At 32.0% G+C, this 21391-nt stretch overlaps 1 protein-coding gene across 4 annotated transcripts in view; it reads left to right on the top strand.

Annotated features, from left to right (window-relative positions):
- NPEPPS (aminopeptidase puromycin sensitive) overlaps positions 1 to 21391 on the top strand; it is a 65175-nt gene that overhangs the window by 25667 nt on the left and 18117 nt on the right. For 3 of the 4 annotated variants that reach the window (XM_016164646.2, XM_016164647.2, XM_016164649.2), the window contains 10 exons: positions 4009 to 4086; positions 10988 to 11109; positions 12608 to 12715; positions 13944 to 14144; positions 14600 to 14696; positions 14810 to 14843; positions 15691 to 15805; positions 18060 to 18224; positions 19040 to 19144; positions 19805 to 19865. In XM_016164646.2, the coding sequence (XP_016020132.1) occupies positions 4009 to 4086; positions 10988 to 11109; positions 12608 to 12715; positions 13944 to 14144; positions 14600 to 14696; positions 14810 to 14843; positions 15691 to 15805; positions 18060 to 18224; positions 19040 to 19144; positions 19805 to 19865 (1086 nt within the window). Of the gene's footprint in view, positions 1 to 4008; positions 4087 to 9019; positions 9135 to 10987; positions 11110 to 12607; positions 12716 to 13943; positions 14145 to 14599; positions 14697 to 14809; positions 14844 to 15690; positions 15806 to 18059; positions 18225 to 19039; positions 19145 to 19804; positions 19866 to 21391 lie in introns of those variants that run through there. The other variant, XM_036223490.1, reaches the window with a different exon arrangement.

Here is a 21391-nt window from a genome sequence, read left to right as displayed (position 1 = left end):
TAAGTTTATCATTTATATACAAGTGTCTGCTTACAGTGTTTAATTTGTATTAATACATTTTGAATTTATATTAATATAAACATTGATATATTACTATTAAACTAATAAAAACATTAATTTAGAAATATTCTTTTTTAATCTACTTCAGTGTCAGTGAAGCAAATTTATTCAGACTTTTCATATGTATTTTTTAGTATTAATGGTTTTCCAATTTTTGAATAGTCTTATAGTTCTGTATAAGATAGTTCCATATAGGATAATGAAAAACTTACCTTTTAAGGTATTTGACATTAATCCCTTTTTGAAACAATGTAGTATTATGTTGTAGCTGGAAATTGTAGCCAGATGTTCCCATTAGTATAACATTAGTAAAGGTAGTTTTTCATTAATACATCTTATATGGGTATTATTCATGATCTCCATGACATATTCATTTAGTCTATTGTTTTTTGAAGTGATTTATTCATTCTTCTAATGTTTACTGAACATACTACATACCAGAAACTATTCTAGCATTGGCAGTAGATTGGTGAACAAAAGCAAAAATCAACATTCTAGATACATATATTCAGCTTGGGAAGACAAACAATAACTTATGTAATGTGAAGCAGTGATATAAGTGCTCAGAAATCACAATAAGAATATGTAGATTGAGAAGTGTTCTTTAAAGTGATAGGACAGATCTCTACAGAAAATACCTGAATGATGTAAAATGTAGATGTCTAGAGAACTTTCTGAGCAGTTGCAGAAGCCCTGAGGTTAGAGAATGCTTGTAGTCTTTGAAGAACAATAAAAAGGCACTAGCAGCGAGATATGAGTTCAAGTTATTGCTCCACATCCTTGACTACGTTTTTGTTCTGTCTTTTTAGATATAGATATTTTAGTGTATATATAGTAGTATGTAATTGTGGTTCTAATTTGCATTTCTCTACTAATGATGTTGAGTACTTTTTCATTTGCTTTTTGGCAAAATCTGTTTATATTCATTATGAAATTGTTCAAGTTGAGTTGTAGAAGTATTTATGTATACTCTGGATGCAAGTTCTTTGTCATATATATGACATACATGTACACATTATATATAATATAGATAATATTTTCTATTGGTCTGTGGTTTGCACATTCATTTTCTTAACAGTGTCTTTTGATAATCACAAGTTTTAAATATTAATGAAATCTGATCTATCAACAAATTTTTTGTGTGGTCAATAATTTCTTTGTCCTCTCTAACAAATATTTACCAACCTCAAGCAGATTTGGCTTTTAATTCTGAATATTTGGAGACTCCATTAGAAGCTATGATCTCTCATTTCTCTGGCTGCTGTGTGAAGAATAGACTATAAAGCTGCAAGAATGTAAACAGTAAGGAAGCTACAGTGATGGTCTAGGAGGGAAATAATGCACATTGGACTGGGTGGGGTTGTAATGGTGGAGGCATTGAAAAGTCTGGAATTAAAGGCATATAGGCTATTGAATTTGCTTATTGGATGTGTGGTATAAGAGACAGACCAACATGGAGAGAGGCGGTTAGGATGATTCCATATTTTTGATTTGAGCCACTGAATAAAAATGGTGGTGCCATCTACAGAATATCCAAAACTACTTCTGACCAAGGTTATTTCAAACTCTGATGTGTTTGCAAAGTAGTATAGTCTTATATAAAGTAATTGGAAGAGTATCCCATAATACAGATGACTTTTTAAGAATTCGAATATATGGTTATTCTCTCTTTTCTAAGAATTTTGGAGGAAATGTTGCTCTTTTTTTGTACACGTGTAATATAGTTAACGTGTACACTTAGAAATATATATGCTGTAGAATGGAATCTAGCGATACAATACTTGATTGTTTCAGTTTTAAAAATGCCCCCCCCCCATTTTCATTTCTTACCAGTTCAAAGCTTTTTTGTGCATTTATTAAAACAAGTTAGCTTTAGTAAACCTTTATGGAGATGATCTTTGATCACAGTACCTCATAGCTAACATAACGCTATTTTATATGTAGTCAGAAAGGTACATTCTTAAGCATTGAGGTGATTCTTGGCTCTTCTATAGGCTAAATATAATACTATTCTTGGAAATTAGTTAGAGCAAAGATCTATTTTTTTGCCAGCAAAAGTCAGTTTCAGCAGAGAGTTCATCAGCATTGTGTATATGTTAAGTCTCAAGTTTCTGTTCAGATTTAGGAGCTAGTTTATGATAATAGAAAGAATTTTGGCAATAGGAGTAAGAAGGGAACTGAGTTCTACTCCAGCTATATGACCTGAGGCAAATCATTAACTTTATATACCTCATTTTCTTCACCTGTAAAATGAGAAGTAATTGATTAAAATTCTTTTAAAATCTGAAATTATAGTTTCTTATTAGTTGTGTAAACATTTTGGTTTTATAAAGACTTATTTGAACTGTAATGATATTAAAAACATTGGAAAGTCAATCTTTGGGTGATTCATTAAAAAAATGAATTGAGGCCATCTTGCTTGGCTCATAGAATGGTATTAAATCTGAATCACTGTTACCCATATCAAACTTAGCCCTGTGACTGATAAGGCTACCTCTCTCTTTTAGTAACAGTTTTATTGAGGTATAACTCACATATCATACAATTCATTTATTTAAAGCTACAATTGAGTGGTTTTTAGTATATTCGCAGAATTGTGCAGCCATCACCAGAATCAATAGAACATTTTCGTCACCCCAAAAAGAAAGTACCCATGAGCAGTCACTTCCCTTTGCCTCTCAACATTTCAGCCCTAGGCAGCCACAAATCTACTTTTAGTCTTTTTAGATTTACCTATTCTGGACATTTCTTATAAATATGTGGCCTTTTGTTTCTATTTTCTTTCACTCGGTATAATGTTTTCAAGGCGTATCCATATTGTATATATTTGAACTTCATTTCTTTTGTTGTCAAATAATATTTTGTTGTACACCACATTTGATCTCTTTCCTCAATTGATGAACATTTGCGTTGTTTCTACTTTTGGGCTGTTATGAATAATGCTACTATGAACATTTAGATATAAGTTTTTGTATGGACATAAGTTTTTATTTCTTTTGTGTATACCTAGGCCTGGGGTTGCTGGATCATATCAAGAACTCTATATTTAATCTTTTGAGGAACTGTCAGGCTATTTTCCAAAGCAGCTGTACCATTTTACAGTCCTACTATCAAGCAATGTATGAGTGTTCCAATTTCTCTACATCTTCCCTTACATTTGCTATTATCTGTCTTTTTGATTATAGTCATCCTAGTGAGTGTGAAGTGGTATCTCATCGTGGTTTGCATTTCCTGATGGGTAATGATGTTGAACATCTTTTCATGTCCTTATTAAGGCTACCTCTCTGACTGTCTGACTTTTCTTTTGGGATGGGGATGTGATGTGGTTGGAAGTTGATCTGCTTACCTCTTTCCCTAAAGTGTCAATTAAGTTTTTAGAAGTATTAGTCAAATAAGCAGTGTCTTCTCACTCTTAGTAAAGAGTAAATCGAAGACTTAATTTAATCTACATACCTGTTTTCACCTTGTTTATTTCTGTAAAATGTAACAACAAAGAACTTTACTGAAAGTCTTAGTTGGGATTGTCACTTATCTTTGGGTGAGGGTCAGAACTTTCATCTATGTAACTTTAGCACTAAAATCTTAGCAGTTTGCTCAGTCTTCAGATTTTTCATGATTGAGACTGATACGTAGACAGCAATATAGTCACACAAAGTTGAGAATGAAGCGTGTCTGAGAATTTGGTGGAAAAACCTCTTCACATTTATGGTAGCTCTATTTCCCTTACAAAGTTTTCTGAATTCATATAGCATGTATAAGGATTGTTTTTAGGGACCATATTTAACTTAGGTTACTTAGCCTTAAATAGGTTAGTTTGAAAGGAACTTATTGAATTAAGACTATTTAGTTTCAGTGAGATTTTGCTGTTGAAAATGTTAATTTGCTGCAGTCTAGATTTGGTCTTTATCAATTCAGTCAGATTTATCGTAATTTTTTTTTGCATTCCAGAAATACATGCTACAGGATTTAACTATCAGAATGAAGATGAAAAAGTCACCTTGTCTTTTCCTAGTACTCTCCAACCAGGTAAGAGATGTGGTTTTTGTAAAATCTAGTGATGAATAGCGACATCTTCCAAAAAATTTTTTTGTGTGTTCTTTTCCCCTTCATTGTTTTAAGCAGATTAAATTCAGGCAATTCTGGGGCCAGCAGGGGGAAAAAAAATGAGAGGAAAAAAAATAGACCAAAAACTAATGGTCTTTTTACCTTAGAACATAATGCACTGTGTTTCACCTTTTCAATTTAGTTTTTAAAAATATATTTACCTAGCTCCGTCTTTTACTAATTGAATCCAAGTCTAAGATAAATGTCTCGCAGTAGATTTTGATATACAGCAGGAAACTAGATAGATATGCTAGTGAGGGCTTCGAAGGAAAGATTTGTTGATGTTACTACTATTAGGTATAAAAGCTGGAAGAAAATAGGACTTTCCAAGCTTAATATAGTAGATGAAATTATATACAAATCAATTGGTAAAGCACCTAAGACTTTGATTAATGAGCTATTGAAAAGCAACGGACAATTCATGTGAAATAAAATGCAGATGACTAATAAACGTGAAAAGAGTCAGCCTTCTTAGTAATGAGAAATATCAAAACAATGGTTACTGATATACCAGTTTTTGCCTGTCATGTAAGTTGAAATTTAAAAAAAAAGATTCTTGATGATATGACTGCCTCGACGTTATTGGTGGAAGTATAAATCCATATAATTTATTTAGAAGCAGTCCAGCAGTATGTATCAAGAAACTAAACATGTTCATATTTTTTGACTCAGCAGTTCTGGTAAGAAGAATGTATCCTGTAGTAAAATCACAAATACAAGAAATGTTTTGTGCCTAGAAATATCTCTTGAGACATTACTTAAGGCAGTAAAAAATTGGAATTAATATGTTTTTCCAACACTAAGGAAATAAGTTAATTATAACATATCTGTATGGTGGAATATATGTAGTAATTAAAAGTGAGGTATGTGAATTCTTAACACTATAAAGTGCTTATTATAAAATTAAAAAGGATACAAAATTACACACACAGGGTGATGAATCATACCTCTAAAATGGTGGAAATAAAGTGATATGTCTGTTGACATAATTGATGATTTTTATTCTTATTTATAACTTTTTCTGGTTTCTGTAATTTTTATACTGAATATATTGCTCTAATATAAAAATTTTAGAAAAATTTTAAGTTGGAATTTTATCTTTTATTTCAGGGCTCTTAACGACCTTACATTTTGCTTTTTTCTAACTAGGATTTTTTTGTGTGATAGTATTATAATAATAATGTTTTGCCATGAACATGTATTTAAAATACCTAAGAATATTACATAAAAATTGAGATTTCCTCTCTCTGACTTCTACTTCTACTGTCTGGTGAATCTTTTCAGAAATATTCTATGTATTTATAAGTATATGTGTACATTTTAACCTACAAGTGGGATTACAAACCTCAGTGGCTTACAACAAATATTTTTTGTTACATAATGCCCTGTGAGGACTAGTAATCATATGTAGTCATATGGCCAACATTACTGAGCCTCCACTCAGCTCACAAGTCTCATTCTGGAGCCTATAGCAGCATGCTGTTCTCTCACATGGCAGCAGGCAGAAGTTCAGGGATGGGGAGAGAGCCAAACTGTGAAGACATGTAAAGTTTCTACATGGATGGCAGTGTACTTGATGTCCATTCACATTTTATTTGCCAAAGCAAATAGCATGGCCAAGCCTAAATTTCTGGGGTAATAATTCTTAGACATTTGATAAAATTTCTAGTTTGAAAGATAGAACAAAAAGCAAAACAATATATATAATTGAAGCATAGGAACTGGGAAGAAGCAAGAGCAAATGAAAAGAAAGTCTCAAAAAAACCCAAAATGAATTAATATCCTTAGAGATATCTTTAATATTCTAATTAAACAAGGACAGGACAGAATATCATCAAACAGAAAGAATTAGAGCAAGAAAACTTTTGGAAATTACAATACAATAGAAATTTTTTTTAAAATCCAGTAGAAGTTTTAGAAGATGAAATAGAAGATACTTCCAAAGAGTAGGAAGATTTGAGGACTTAGCAAACCCAATGTTCATCTAGCAAAAGGACAGAAAAAATGGGAAGAAGAAATTATTAAAGACACAGAACAAGAAAATTTCTTTGCGCTAATGGGACAGGAGCCTTCAATTTGAAAAGGTACAGCATTGAGAGGGACTAAATGAATAAATGTAAAAAGTTCCACACCAAAGCAGATTTTAGAACTGTTTGGGATAAAGCGAGGCTCTAAAACAGATTCTCCCTAAGGTGAGGGCACTGGGAGGAAGGGGGAAGGCTAACAGATTAGCCAAACTGAATTTAAAGAGGGTAAAATAAAGGTATTTTCATATTTGCAAGGGCAGAGAAAATTTAATTCTTTGTAAAAGACATAAGAATGGAAGATGCGATTTAGCTAAAACTTCATTTTTTCAGTAATAAGAAAATAATTTATAAAATTGAACAGCGAAGAAATAGCTGTATAAGCAAAGTATTTAAAAATGGCAGAGGTGCTACTGGCAGCAGTGGGGGCAGTAGGGTGACAGCGAGCAGGGGCCTGCAGCTTATATATGTAAACCTGTAATAGTATATGAATTTGAGTTTTATGCTATGAACTATTACTTTGATAGAAATAAAATAAAATCTTTTAAAAATTTTAAATCCTCACAAACTACATTGTGTTCACCCTGTGAAAAGATTAAATTTAGTAGCAAAAGAGAAATAAAAAAATCTCTTGTATATTTGGAAAAATTATATCTGAAAATTAATGAGTCAAATAGGACTTGTTATGGAAATTAGAAAAATGTTAAAACTGAGTAATGAAATTACTACATATCAAAGCATGTGGGGTGCAGGAAAACATTACTCAGAGAGGATATTTAGATAAGAAAGACTGAAAATTAATGAGCTAAGTAAGCATCAAGATCAAAATCAGACAAAAAGAACAGATAACTTGAAGAAAGTAGAAGAGAAAAATAAAGATTTAAGAACATAAATTGATGATATGTGAAGAAGAGAGGAGCAATAATATTTAAAAACTGGTTTTTAAAATAGTCCAAGAAAATACCCAAACCTAACATGTATAAAAAATAAAAAGATAGCATTGATTCAGTTGTTCAGCATTAGGAAATATGACAACACTATTAAATCAAAAAACTTAAAGATACTGTCTTTATCAAAAGAAACCAGAATGTATTTGTTAGAATTCATCAGGTAAGGATAGACAGAAACTCTGAGAAGGGAGGTATTGTATGTTTGTGTGTGTGTTTGTGGGGGGGTGTATATATGTGTGTGTGTATATATAGTATGTGCATGTATCTAGTAAATGCTTAATCTTTGCCAGATACTGTTCTGTGTACCTCACAAATACTAATTTATTTAAATCCTTTTCGAAATAAGTTCTATTATCCCCACTTTGTAGATAAAGAAACCTAAGGCACAAAGATGGCTTAATTAACTAACTTGCCCAAGGTCAGCAGCTAATAAGTGACAGAGCCTGGATTTGAACTCAGACAGTATATATAATACATGGACGTGGTTTGAAATTCAAAAGATATATAGTGAAAATTTGTTTGCCATTATATCCCTGTCTTCAACTCTCAGCTCCACTCCTTAGAAGCAACTAGTTTCCTATATATCCTTTCAAAACTATACCATGCTTTTGTAAACATTTGCATATATTCTATTTAAACAAAAGTTAGAATGCCACACATAATATTCTGCACCCTTCTTCTTTTCCCCTTCTTTATGTATATAAAAGGTTATTTATTATCAGTGTATGAGAGCTGTATCATTCTTGGCAAGTATTATTAACAGCAGACCTAGTAAATTGTGAAGTCATTTCTAATAAAAGGAACCGGTCAGGGAAAATTATGATCTTTAGTATACTACAATTCGACAGAGTTTTGGAGATTTTTTAGCTAATATAACTGTAGATAACTGATATAAATTAGAATTTAAAAATATCTTATTTATAGATATGACTATATTTAATTATTAAATATTTATAAATATCTCTTTGAAAATTATTGACTTTCACATTTTCCAAGATTCTCTGGGTCAGAGTTATCTAGTCATTCTTTGCTTTAAGAATGAAGTCCTTATTTTTTTCAAAATTTTAATAGGTTGTACAAGTGGTCTGTATTCTGGTAATTAAGTAAATATTGAACATATATTAGGATATTAGTAACCTTTGCATTTAGCCTCATTAAACTTAACAGTCATGTCAAGTATTATAAGGCTAAGTAAAACATCTTTTCTGAAACTGGCACCATTCTAGAATAATGGTTAAGTTACCATAATCATTGTACAACCTAACAACCTCAGAATCAGTGGTTAAGAATCCTGTAGAGGCATTTATTTGGAGAAACACTAGAAGATATTAACATTTTGAAGAGTGAAAAACAGGATCATAAGAAATCATGACACAAAGGAAAAGACCCTTTTTGTATAATCTGTTTCATTTTATAGCCTTTAGTAGACTCATTAAGTTTTTATTAAAGTATTTCAAGATCTACTTCAGCTTTTACAATTATTATGGTCTCCTAAACGTTAAACAGATAAAGTTTTTGGTGGAAGTCCCAATTTTTCAGTTGTTTAATTTATAAATGAACTTACTGTATGTTTTAAAAGGGTTACCACACCAACCAGATAAGTATTGCGTACATTGGATATTGAAATATTGTATGTAATTTGAGGAAGCATTGTAAATTATGTGTGCAGATAGATATAAAATTAGACAACCTAGCAATTAGTTCTTCAATATGGTATAAATTTGATAAGCGAAATGAATCAAGAAGTCCTTTTTTTTTTTTCTTGCCCTGAAATTCTGTCAATAGTAAATATTTTGTAATTAGTATTGTACAATGTGACACTAATTAAATTTGTTAATGATTTTTTTTTAAACTTTAACTTGTGTTTTGTTTGAATTTCAGGTAATAACCCTTCCCAATACTTTGTATTTTGTTTAGTATGCCACTTTTGGAAGTGGTCACTGTCAATATCTTGTTATGGTTTGATGGCCTTGGAGATTTAAAACCGAGTAAAAGTGTAAGCAGCCTTTCTTATTTAGTTATGAGTTTTATTCCAAATAGGAAAAGTCAAAAGTAGATTTACCATGGAATATGAGTTATTTAAAAGACATTTTAACAGTTAATTTAGTGAAAACAGCCTTACCCTATTCCATTTATGGAATTTTAACATAAAATTCCATCAAGCAATTCTCATTAAAGTTAGTGGGTTTTATAATCTATTAGATACTCCTTGTAAATTTTATTAAAGTGAATTCTTTCAGATTCTTTTACTGTATTCCTATTTACTGTCCCAGTAATCTATCATTCTCTTTAAAAGAAAGACGTATACATTGTCTCCTTCAGACAGAATGTCTGATTTTTAAAAATATAATCACAAATGTCTATTGATTTGAGCTTCAGTTGAGGTTCTAGTGTTATTTTCCTGGGTTACTTTTAAGAGTGGCACTTTCTTTTGTGATGACTTTGTTGCAAAGATCTGAATTTTTGACTTGAAATCACTTGCAAAACCAGTTTGAGGCACATAAAATCAGTTTAATGACTTCATAGACACCCTTAGTGTTTTATCTAGAAACAGTTTGCATTCACTTATTCTGTAGAATTGGACTTTTTATGACTTTTGGACCTTTCCACAAAGCACATTCAATTTTGGAAGGTCAAGATTTGACTTTGTGAACATCCAAAAGGATATGTCAGAAAGAGAAAGTGAGAGAACATTTTGAACAATGTCAGTGTTATTGCTCTACAGAATTCCAAAGTAACAGTTTAAGACATTAGGATATAAAAGTTTTGGTGTGATTAGCTAATTACTTTATAGTTAAACTCTATTTTTGATTTATTAGACTTCATGCTCCAGATCCTGTTATAAATGGGCACCTTAAAAAAACCACTTACAAAGTCAGTATTTTGGGAGTTTTTTTGTAACTTGACTTGTGAAATGTAGGATAGGATTATTATTTTGTCATGTATCTGAATTTAGTAGATGACTACTAGATAATAATTACTTTATTTCTGTTATGAAAGAAAGCGTATATACTCACAAAAACTCCCATTTTATCTTAATTGGTTTTGCTCTTGTATGACAATAAAATGTATATTCAAGTTGAATAAGTATTCATTTTTATTTGTATTTAATAATTGGTTAAATGTATTTAATATCAGACTTCAAATGATTGAAGTAGCTGTAAGAGTTTGTTTCATGCCCTTTTGCTGATCAAATTATTGGTATTCTCTATAGTTCCTTACAAAAGTATGGAACCAGTGTTCCCTTTGGATTGAGCAAATAGTGAGAGTCTTGTCTTATTGATAGTTATTGGCATGAAGTTGTCTGAAAGGACTAATTTACATGATGTAATTGGCAAAGAGCATGAATTTTGGACTAAACAGGCCTAAGTTTTTATCTCATTCTTGTAGCTTAACTAATTGTGTGACCATGGGCAAGTTATTTAACTTTCAGCCTCAGATTCTTCATCTGAAAAAATAGAGACAATACCTACTTCCAAGTTTATAAATATTTTTAAAGCACCATGCACAATAGCATGTTATACATTTAATAATAAATGTGCCTTTCCTGTTTTTATCTTCATGTATTGGTAATTCGAGACTAAGTTAATAAAGAATTTTCTAAGCAGTTACCCACTGTAAACATTGCTTTAAGCTTTACTTTATCATTAGTCTGCTATGTACTTTAGTAAATATTCTCTGTATTGCCAGGAGTATTTGAGAAAGGAAGGGATGATTTAAACATTATAAATAGTGAACTGAATTAGTGTCTTTTTTTTTTTAATTAGTGTGTTAAGGATATATATATTTTTTTGATAATTTATACTTAACATTTCCACAAAAATGGTTTACATTTATCCTCAATCACAGGTACAGGAACCTTAAAGATAGATTTTGTTGGAGAGCTGAATGACAAAATGAAAGGTTTCTATAGAAGTAAATATACTACCCCTTCTGGAGAGGTACGCTATGCTGCTGTCACACAGTTTGAGGTATGGTATTATTTTCTGAAGTATTATGATCTTAAATTAGATAGTCTGACAAAGATGTATTCTATTATTTGTGTGATTATTTGAGGCTAGGTGCCTTTGGTCATAATTATATTCATGATTTTGGATTTTTATTTTATATTCACCCAATTATCTTTATTATAGAAGGGAGGGAATTAGGAGTGTGGGTTAGGCAATGAAAATAGATATCTATATATGGCAGCATTACTATTAATTTAGTAGGAAAAACCACAGGTGTCAAATACTAAGAGGATAATTTTAATTAAGAAAAGTACATAGTATAAAAGCAATTCAAGTACTGAATTTTTATTACCTGTATGTATTTGTGTGTGTGTGTGTGCACGCGCTGATCTCTTCTTCAAGAACATCAGTTAATAGATTTAACTCTAGTGTATATCCTTCAGATGTACCTTTGATTGCTTTCATCACTTTGTCCTTTAGATATTTTAGTAACTATTAAATCTTTATTTCGTGTCATTTAATTTCCTCTAGTATAAATTCATTTCTGTACCGCTGCTGCTCCTAATTTAAGTTTTTCTGTGCTACTATTTCTTTTCTTACACTCTACTTACTTTTCAAATGTTTTATTTGTTCTTTGATAGAATTTATAATTTAATTTTTTGAGAGTGCAGCCATGTAACATTCTTCCTCAGAGAAACCCTTTTGCAGAAGTATGTGCTTCCTCTACTTCTGTGTATTTTGTTACTTTTCTTTATGGTACTGAATCTTGTCATTGGCTCAATTTTTTTATTTTTTCTATTTTATCTAACTTTTTTCTATTGTAACTGATATTCTGCTGAACCACTAAATTTTATTTTTCTTTAACAAGTTTGCTGAGTTTTTAAATTATTTTTTTAAAGGAAGAATGAAGTCTCTTTAAGTAGGTCAAGTGGTGACAGTTTATGTGTAGTATATGAAAATGCCATTAAATGAACTATCTGCTTTAGAATTGATAGAGAATTTGTCATTATTCTAATTGATACCATTCTAGATAAAGAACAAAGTATATCAAAGATTCTGAAAATATTTTTATTTTTGAAGTAAAAACCAGAGAGGCAACTTGTCATATTTTCCCAGCTATGAATCCTTAGAGTATACTTTTGACCTTCCTGTGATCTGTGTTCTGTTAACAGTATTGATGAAGCCACTTGCATTAAATTTTTGAAATGTTTTATCAAAAACAAATATTTTAAAAAAACGAAAATAAAAACAAAAATATAATTATAAGTTATTTTAATACTATAAATTGTCAAGATCTGCAGTAGACCTCATTCCTGGATAATTGCTGATGTGGCAATGATACTAACTAAGCCTTATGTTTTCTTTGTAGTCAGTGCCTAGCTTGTTGCCTGGCACTGAAAAGAAAGTAAATATTTGAACAAGTGAATGAATTATATAAATGAATGAATAAATGACAGTTACTTCATGAAAAAGCTGTTAGGTTAATTCAGTGACATTTGTATTTTATATATATTTTAAGGCTACTGATGCTCGGAGGGCTTTTCCTTGCTGGGATGAGCCTGCCATCAAAGCAACTTTTGATATCTCATTGGTTGTTCCTAAAGACAGAGTAGCTTTATCAAACATGGTATGTATGTGTTCGTAAGTATAAGTTTTTATCAGAGATTGCTGATTAGATGGGATAGCATGAAACCACCTAACACGTTGTTTGATACATAATAGAAAACAAATGTGAGTTTTATTATTTCCAGTAAGCCCTCTTTTTCTTAATTGCTTATTTAGAGTTTCCTACCTCATGAAAGATATTTCTTGTAAACTACATTAATAAGATTATTTGCTTCTTTTAATTTGGAAAACTAAGAAGTGATGAGTTTAATAAATATTACCTGAAAGGAAGAATATCTGACTTTCTTTTTAAATGCCAAAAGATATAGATACATAATGAAGAGTATTTAGGTTTTGGGCTGATTGTATTTTCGGAATATGGTGTCTTCACTAATGTCATTGATTTCATTCATAAATAGAGTAAGCGTTCACCACTTGAAGTGTATTGTCTAGGACTGCTTTAAGACATAGAGTAGCCTATAGCCTATAATATGAATCTAGTAAACTTGAAAAAGACTACTATACCTGGAAATAACTGACTTTTGCTTCCTTTATTGGTGGAGAGAATTCCATAGATAGAATGCCATTCTCTTCTCAAATATTCTTAGGGAGGAGGCTAATTTATTAAACTGAATATTCATTTACAATTTAGTATGAATTTATCAGGTCTGTTCTTGAATAAATCTTCCTTGGGGGAAAGAATAGAGAGATCTTGAGGAAACTGAGGGCCTGAATAGGAAAAAGAGAGAGAACACCAAAGGGAATTTGGAGACTCCAAAAGTAGAGTAGAGATCTCTTCACAAATTTGCTTAGAGCCAACCTTGACACAGAGAATGCTCTAAATCTAGAACTTTGTACCCTTTGAAATGTAGATTCCACAATTACATTTTATTTTTTTATTAATAATTGTTGTCTTCTATCTTTATTTCATGTGAAAAGTATTAAGGCCTATCTTAAAACATCCCAGTGCCTGGCATATAACAGGTATTCAAGAAAAGTTGTTTCTTTTTGCTTACAAATCTTTGGTGGTTTTAACACTTTAGCCTCAAACTTCTTAGTGTGAATACGTTATTAGATCACTTCTTAATAGGAAAATCTTGAGAGCATAAAAGCACCGGATGAATTGGATAGAGAAGTAAGCAGTGCTGGAAAGGAGGAAGGAGAGGCCATAAAGCCTACAGTTTTGGGATAGTGCTTGCTCTAAGGTATTTAATGTAAATCTGTTTTAATTTTTTTTTTTTCTTTTTAAGAATGTAGTTGATCGGAAACCATACCCTGATGATGAAAATGTAGTGGAAGTGAAGTTTGCTCGCACACCTGTCATGTCTACGTATCTGGTGGCATTTGTTGTGGGTGAATATGACTTTGTAGAAACAAGGTCAAAAGATGGTGTGTGTGTCCGTGTTTACACCCCTGTTGGCAAAGCAGAGCAAGGAAAATTTGCGTTAGAGGTAAATGTACTTGAAGAGGATTGTTCCAACAGTCCATAACTCCAGGTTGGGGAATTTACATTTCTGATCAATTATTAGTACAATTATTTATCATTTAATCTGAAATTGTTTTGCTACTTTGGTTTTATTTTTAATAGAATTTTGGAACTACCAACCTTGGTGTTGCATTAACATTTTACAAGATAATGATTAAGAAAATATTAGAGTAGAATTTATATATCCAGAGAGTGGGTGGGAAAATATGTAATTATATTTTTCATATCAAGTTATAACTGGATTAAAGTTTGTCCAGCCTATACAAATCATGGGGCTAAGACAGTCTTTGGAGGTAGAGCCCCCGGGGTTGATATCTAGTAACGTGAATACTTTCTCTTGCAACAGGATTCCTTTGTGGATTTCTATATGAATTACAATAAAATATTTATCAGATGGTTCTTTTGTTTATACTTTTATAGGTTGCTGCTAAAACCCTGCCTTTTTATAAGGACTACTTCAATGTTCCTTATCCTCTACCTAAAATTGATCTCATTGCTATTGCAGACTTTGCAGCTGGTAAAGTAAATTTCATTTTATTGCTGAATTGTAATAGCTTTTTTTGAATTTTGTGATTTTTGAGGAAGAAGTATGTATATATATCAATAAATGTTTATATTTATTTTATGAAGGTGCCATGGAGAACTGGGGCCTTGTTACTTATAGGTATGTTAATGATGCATTACCCTGCCTTATCTTTTCAATCACTAATTTCATAAGAGCTTCACTCCTGATCATAGTTGAGTATTTTCTGCTTTTTGATCTGCCATAAATTTTCCTGCCTACCCTTCCGTGCACATTTCAAAAATGCAGATGAGTGCGCTCTGATGCTATCCTCTGAGAGCGTGAGATTTTAAAGTGAGCATCTGGCATTAGTAACATTTTTAGGTACATTTTTGGCTCAGTTTCTCATTTTGGTGCCTTCTCTTCCTCCCAGTAGTTTCATAGTTATTCAGCTTGAAGAACTTTCCCTAATTTAATAATTTCTAGCCAAGTTTTTACATGTCTCTTGCCACAGTATAAACATGTGGGTTGTATAATTTTTGAAGCAGGATCTGTAAACAAGTTTTTGCCTTCTACTTTCAGTTGCCTTCTTCGATGAGCTAAGTTTTAGACAACCTGCTCAGTGTTCTTTTTGGATCTGTGGAATACATCTTCTCCCCACTTGCCACTCCCCATCTTTTCATGGAAGAACTATCTTCTCTCTCTAGCACAATAATCCCTAATCCCTCAGACAAAGTTTTTCTAAAAATTTCATGCAGCTGTCCTATCAACAAACTGATAATTAAATTTGTGTCACAGCTTTATCTTCTGTTGTAGAATTCTATTGACATAGTCGTTAATCTTCCTGGAACTTTTTATATCCTGTATACTCTAAAGAAATGTTTTCCTGACATCTCTAAAGCCTAATTTGACCACCTTATTTACTGTTTGAATCTCCCTCCCCACTTGTGCATGCACACTTTTACTGCAGTACTTTTATTGTTGAATTTTTTTGTTTGTTTTAACACAGGGAGACTGCATTGCTTATTGATCCAAAAAACTCCTGTTCTTCATCACGCCAGTGGGTTGCTCTGGTTGTGGGACATGAACTCGCCCATCAATGGTTTGGAAATCTTGTTACTATGGTATTTAATATTTTTAAGTGCTCAAATATATTTATCTTCATCCTGCTATATGTTATTTTGGCTATATAGTATTTCGGGTTTTCCTGGAATATTGTGCCAAAAAAATATTGAGTAATAGAAAAACTTTATTTTATGAGACTGATACACTTGCCCACTGTGCCAAGAGGGCCACTAGAAGAACATTATTTTAAAAGGTCCACATTGAAAAGTGTTTCTCAGAATCTCTGTTGATCAAGAACATGTGGACAGTCTTTATTCAACAGAAAATATTTTCTGAACTGTTATAGAATTTGCCTGCTAGTGGGGGAAGTCATGATACTAATTTGGGTGAGAGAACGAAATTCCTCTTAGGTTGAGAGATTCCACATAGTGAGATTCCAGACTAAATGTAGTTTCCTGTGTCATATTTATTACATAGTTCACTAGCTGAAAAGAAACCTGATAAATAAGACACTGATCTTTGATTAGCTTCAAATGTTTTTAGGGGTCAGTTTTTCATTTCCTAAAATGTTAAGTTGAAATTTGGTAGAAATGAGAGCAAAAAAACTACAGAATAACTATAAACTATATATCTCCAACTGTCTCACTGAAATCCTTGTTTATTATAATATTTGCAATGAATGAGCATTGTCATCTAGTCTTGACCTTTCTCTTTTACTGTAAATAAATACTATCTATGGAAACCTATTATGTCAGATCTAGGGATCACAGGGTTTAGTAAGTGAACTAGAAGTACCTCTGCAACAAAAGAACTGGAGATTCTGGAGCCTGCGAAATTCCCTGATGGCATTTTAGGTGCCAAAGAGCAGAACCTGACTTGAATGTTGGTTGAGCCCATATGTCACAGAAATAAGCAAGAAAGTAAGACATTTAGCAACTATCACATGTTTGAGAGAGTTCTGAAGAAAGTCAGCCTTTGAAAGTAAACCCTTTCCTTTTGCTGTGGATGTTTAAAATTTTATTTAGGGGTGAAAATTTTTATTTTGAAATATAATTTTATGTAGAATTAAGTATGCTTTGAATTAAGTATGAATACCAATATTCAAATATGTACAGAAATATTTTTTTCTGCTTAATGCAGCAATTTTGTTTTTACTAAATAATTTTTTGCTCAGCTTCCACCAGGCTTTATTTTTTATGATTTTGTTTTGAAACTACCAGTAATACATTTTAGTGGGGAAATGTATGCATTATTGTATTGCTCTTAAACAATATTTTACTGGACTTGAGTAACTATTCTAGTTACTAGATGTCAATTGTTTCATTAATTGGGATTTAAGGGCTTAGAGATAGGCTGGAGAATAACTAGATTTGTATCAGCTTATCTTAATGGAGGCTACTAGTTAAGCGCACAAAGCAGTTACACAGGTAGCTATTTATCACTTAATATTGGAAATATTTTATCTTTTCAGAATTTTAAAATTCCTTTTTGTTTTTCACCATTGCATTCATCCTTTAGCATTTATCCTTTAACATTTATCTTGGATTCCTATTTTGCTTTCTTTTCATAATAAATTTAATCAACTTTAATGAAAATTAGTTTGAAATCTCTTCCTGAAAAGTTATTTTTTCAAAAAGTTAATTTTCTCTGTGACCTATTATATTCTTTGTCTACTCCACTATTAATTCTTATTAACAAATGAGAAATTTATATTCTATAAATGCTTAAACATCATTACTGAACTACTTACTGCTGTGACAGTTCTGTTAATTTCACCTAATCCTTACATAAACAGTACTGCTTTTCTGTTTATCTAGAAAGTTTAACTCATCCATAAACCATGATTTTTATCAGTCATTATGGAAATAGTTTTCCGTTTTCACTTGTTTGGTCTTGGTAGCTTTCTGGTTTTTTTTTAAGAGAAATGTTTATTAAACTAAATTTTATATGACAATATAGGAAATAATTTAGGAAAAAAAGCCTACATTTATCTACTCTCTTCCCCTTTGTCACATAAGAGTTCCTCCTCCCACCTTCTTCTTCCTGTGTTACCTTTGTAGTAAAGTGTTATTTAGCAATGTTTTGAAAATGTCCCTCAGGCATAATGCTAATATTGCACGTTGACTTTTCTTGGAATCTCTTATATAGGTATCTCTTGTTCAGGATGTGAGTAATTTACTAATTGTTTTGAATTGAATTTTAGTTCATTAAGTCTTAAGTTTTAGAGTATAACGGAAGGGAACATGTGAGTTTTTCAAATTAGTAGAATGATGAAATTTTTTTCTTTACATATTTGTATTTTTTTGTTTTTAGGAATGGTGGACTCATCTTTGGTTAAATGAAGGCTTTGCATCCTGGATTGAATATTTGTGTGTAGACCACTGCTTCCCAGAGTATGATATCTGGACTCAGTTTGTTTCTGCTGATTATACCCGTGCCCAAGAGCTTGACGCCTTGGATAACAGTCATCCTATTGAAGTGAGCCATAATTTCAACCATTTACTCTCATTTTTAATGAAATAAGTAATTTGTTATAGAGATACTTAGGACTCCTCTGAAAAGAAAACTGCATAGGTGATTTACTTTATTTTATGGTTTGTACTTCCAGTCTTGAAAATCTAGCAAGACTGTTCTAATTATGTTTCTTCTTAAGGTAGGCCATATTAAAATTTGATCTTTGTAGAAGCAAGTGCTGTGTACTCATAAGCATTCACTAAATATATTTTTTATTGAAGAATATGGAAGAACCATACTTTGGGTAATATGCATAGGGGAACATTATTTGTTTCAAAGAAAATTCTGAACATATTTTGTTATTGTCATTGTCTGTTTTTATATATATTTTAATTGTTCTGAGTTAGCTTATTTTTATTTCAGCTAGTTTATATGTATAAATTTTGCCTCCAAAGAATTAGACTACAGTCTACTTTGAAATATTTAACCTGTATAATTGTAAGCCATTACACTAGTTCAAGAAAGCAAATGGTTTTCATCTCTCCCTTTCCCACCCCCACTCACCATCACCACTAGTAAACAGATCCGTAATGACTTGGCTTCCAACAAAGCAGAACCAAAATTGGACCCTAAGTGATAACTGGGATATATACTTCACTTTATTGGTGTTAGTTACTATACTCTTTTTAAGAGTCATTATTATACATTATGAGTGAGCTAAAGGAAGAAAAATATCTTATTACTTTAGTTAGAAGGGTTTTTCTACAAAGACTTTTATGTAATTCAGTATTATAGGCTGTCTGCTTCCTCTCATAACCTTGAATCACACTGTCTGGCAGGTCAGTGTGGGCCATCCTTCTGAAGTTGATGAGATATTCGATGCTATATCATATAGCAAAGGTGCATCTGTCATCCGAATGCTACATGACTACATTGGGGATAAGGTAAAAAAGCGATTTTAAAAGTCTTCCATTCTTTTATGCTGAAATAAATCATAGTTTTACATGGAAAAATATCAGATTTTATTTAAATTAAATTCTTAAGAATTTTTTCTAGAATCTAGAAGAATATTACCGTGCTTTGGCTTATCTTTATTTCTTTTTATATTGACTCTTGCGATCCGTTAGATCAGGGGTCCCTGACCCTGAGCCGCAGACAGGTACTGGTTCATGGCCTGTTGGCAACCAGGCCACACAGCAGGAGGTGAGCGGCAGACGAGTGAGCAAAGCTTCATCTCTATTTGCAGCCGCTCCCCAGCACTAGCATCACTGCCTCAGTTCCACCTCAGATCATCAGGCATTAGATTTTCATAGGAGCACCAGTCTCTGGTGCCAGAAAGGTTGGGGACCGCTGCCTTAGATGAATGGTATACAAATATGTTTAGGGAGTGGACAGGAGGCTGTTATAAAACTTAAAAGCAAAAATAGAAGGCAAAGATTTATACATTCTTAATAAAAGGCAGTAGACATGAGGGCAATATACGGTTTTCAGTAAATCTGACTTTCAAGTAATTTGAGTAAATTAACTTTTGAATATTAACATGGAAATATACCGTAAATTCTGAGGTCTGACTCTCTTGAATTTTAAAAATTTTGTTTTCGCAGGACTTTAAGAAAGGAATGAACATGTATTTAACCAAGTTCCAGCAAAAGAATGCTGCCACAGGTAATCTTTAATAGCTTGAGATAGAAATGGAAAATGTTGGTACTCTGTCGAGAGTGGGACATTTAATTTTTTTCTAACTGCTTAACTTTCTATGTGATGGGTAGAAAATAAAGTTGACTTATTTGACGCCATTTGTTAAATTAGGGCCCATTAACCTTTTGGTCATCCTCCAGTAGTCTGCTTTCCAGAGCTCAGTGTTTTGCCACTTAAAAGAGTCTAAAGAGTTCTGTTTACCTTACCAGAGCTTATTCTTTTTGGTGATTTGTTGGTTTTATTGCCTTCAATTAATCATTGGCCATTAAAATAGCTGCAAATTAACCATTTTTAGAAGTGAACTTGTAGAATTACAGAGTTTCAAGATTTTTAGTGTATGATAGTTATAATTTATTGGATATCTGAGTCAAAATGATGAACAAAGGGGTAAGAATTGATTGACTATAAACCATTGTCATAGTCTTGAGTTCTTAGTGGACAAAAAATAGTTTAAAAAAACAAGATTTATGTAATGTCATCACTGCCTAATAGAATGACAAAAGTTCAGAGAGTCCTGGCCATGGGCTCTTCCTGAGGTTTGTGATTTAAAAATACAGTATCTCTTCTGTTCAGGATATGATGTAACCTTGTCACCTCCTACCCGTAAATTTCCATTTTAGTTTATAAAATAGAGAGGCATTCTGTTCCTTAAAGATGGAGTACAGAAAAATTTACTCCTGTAAGTTTAATGAGTCTTTGGCATGCATATATAGGCATACCTTGTTTTATTGTGCTTTGCAGATATTGTTTTTTTGTTATTTTTTTTTTAACAAATTGAAGGTTTATGGCAACCATGCAAATCTATCGCTGCCATTTGTCAAACAGGTTCAGATGATGGTGAGTATTTTTTAGAAATAAAGTTCTTTTTAACTAAGGTGCATACATTTTTTTTAGACATAATGCAGTTTCACACTTAATAGATTATAGTATAAATTTAACTTTTATCTGGACTAGGAAGCTGAAAAATTCATGTTACTTGCTTTGAGATATTTTCTTTACTGCAATATTCTGGAACAGAGCCCACAATATCTCCAAGGTATGCCTGTATATAATATATGAGGAAAGAATTTCATGTTTCTTAAACAGTAATGTGCTACAGTCACCTGGGGTCTATTAAAATGTTTCTAATTCATTAGGTCTGGGGTGAGGCCCAAGAGTCTGTGTTTCTAACAAGCTCTCTCAGGTGAAGCCAGTGCTACGAGTTCTTAGGCCACAATTTGAATAGCAAGGCCTACATGTACCTTTTTTGGTTTGTTTTTGTGATTTATGAAAGACAGTTGGCAGTTGAAATACATTTCAGTTACCATCCATGATTTTTATCCTTTTGCAGCAGTTCCAGTACTTTCTATCTATCCTCACTGCGCTTCCCTTAATTCATGCTTTGTTATCTCTCCACTGAATTCTACAGTTACCTATTAACTCACTGTTTGCCTTGCCCCACTCTCTTCAGTTTCATTTCTCACTCTGAGTCTAGGCAGGGTTATCTTTCTGAA

The sequence above is a fragment of the Rousettus aegyptiacus genome, unplaced genomic scaffold (assembly GCF_014176215.1).
Source record: "Rousettus aegyptiacus isolate mRouAeg1 unplaced genomic scaffold, mRouAeg1.p scaffold_m13_p_6, whole genome shotgun sequence".
Classification (NCBI taxonomy): domain Eukaryota; kingdom Metazoa; phylum Chordata; class Mammalia; order Chiroptera; family Pteropodidae; genus Rousettus; species Rousettus aegyptiacus.
This window is presented reverse-complemented; position numbering and strand designations above follow the sequence as displayed.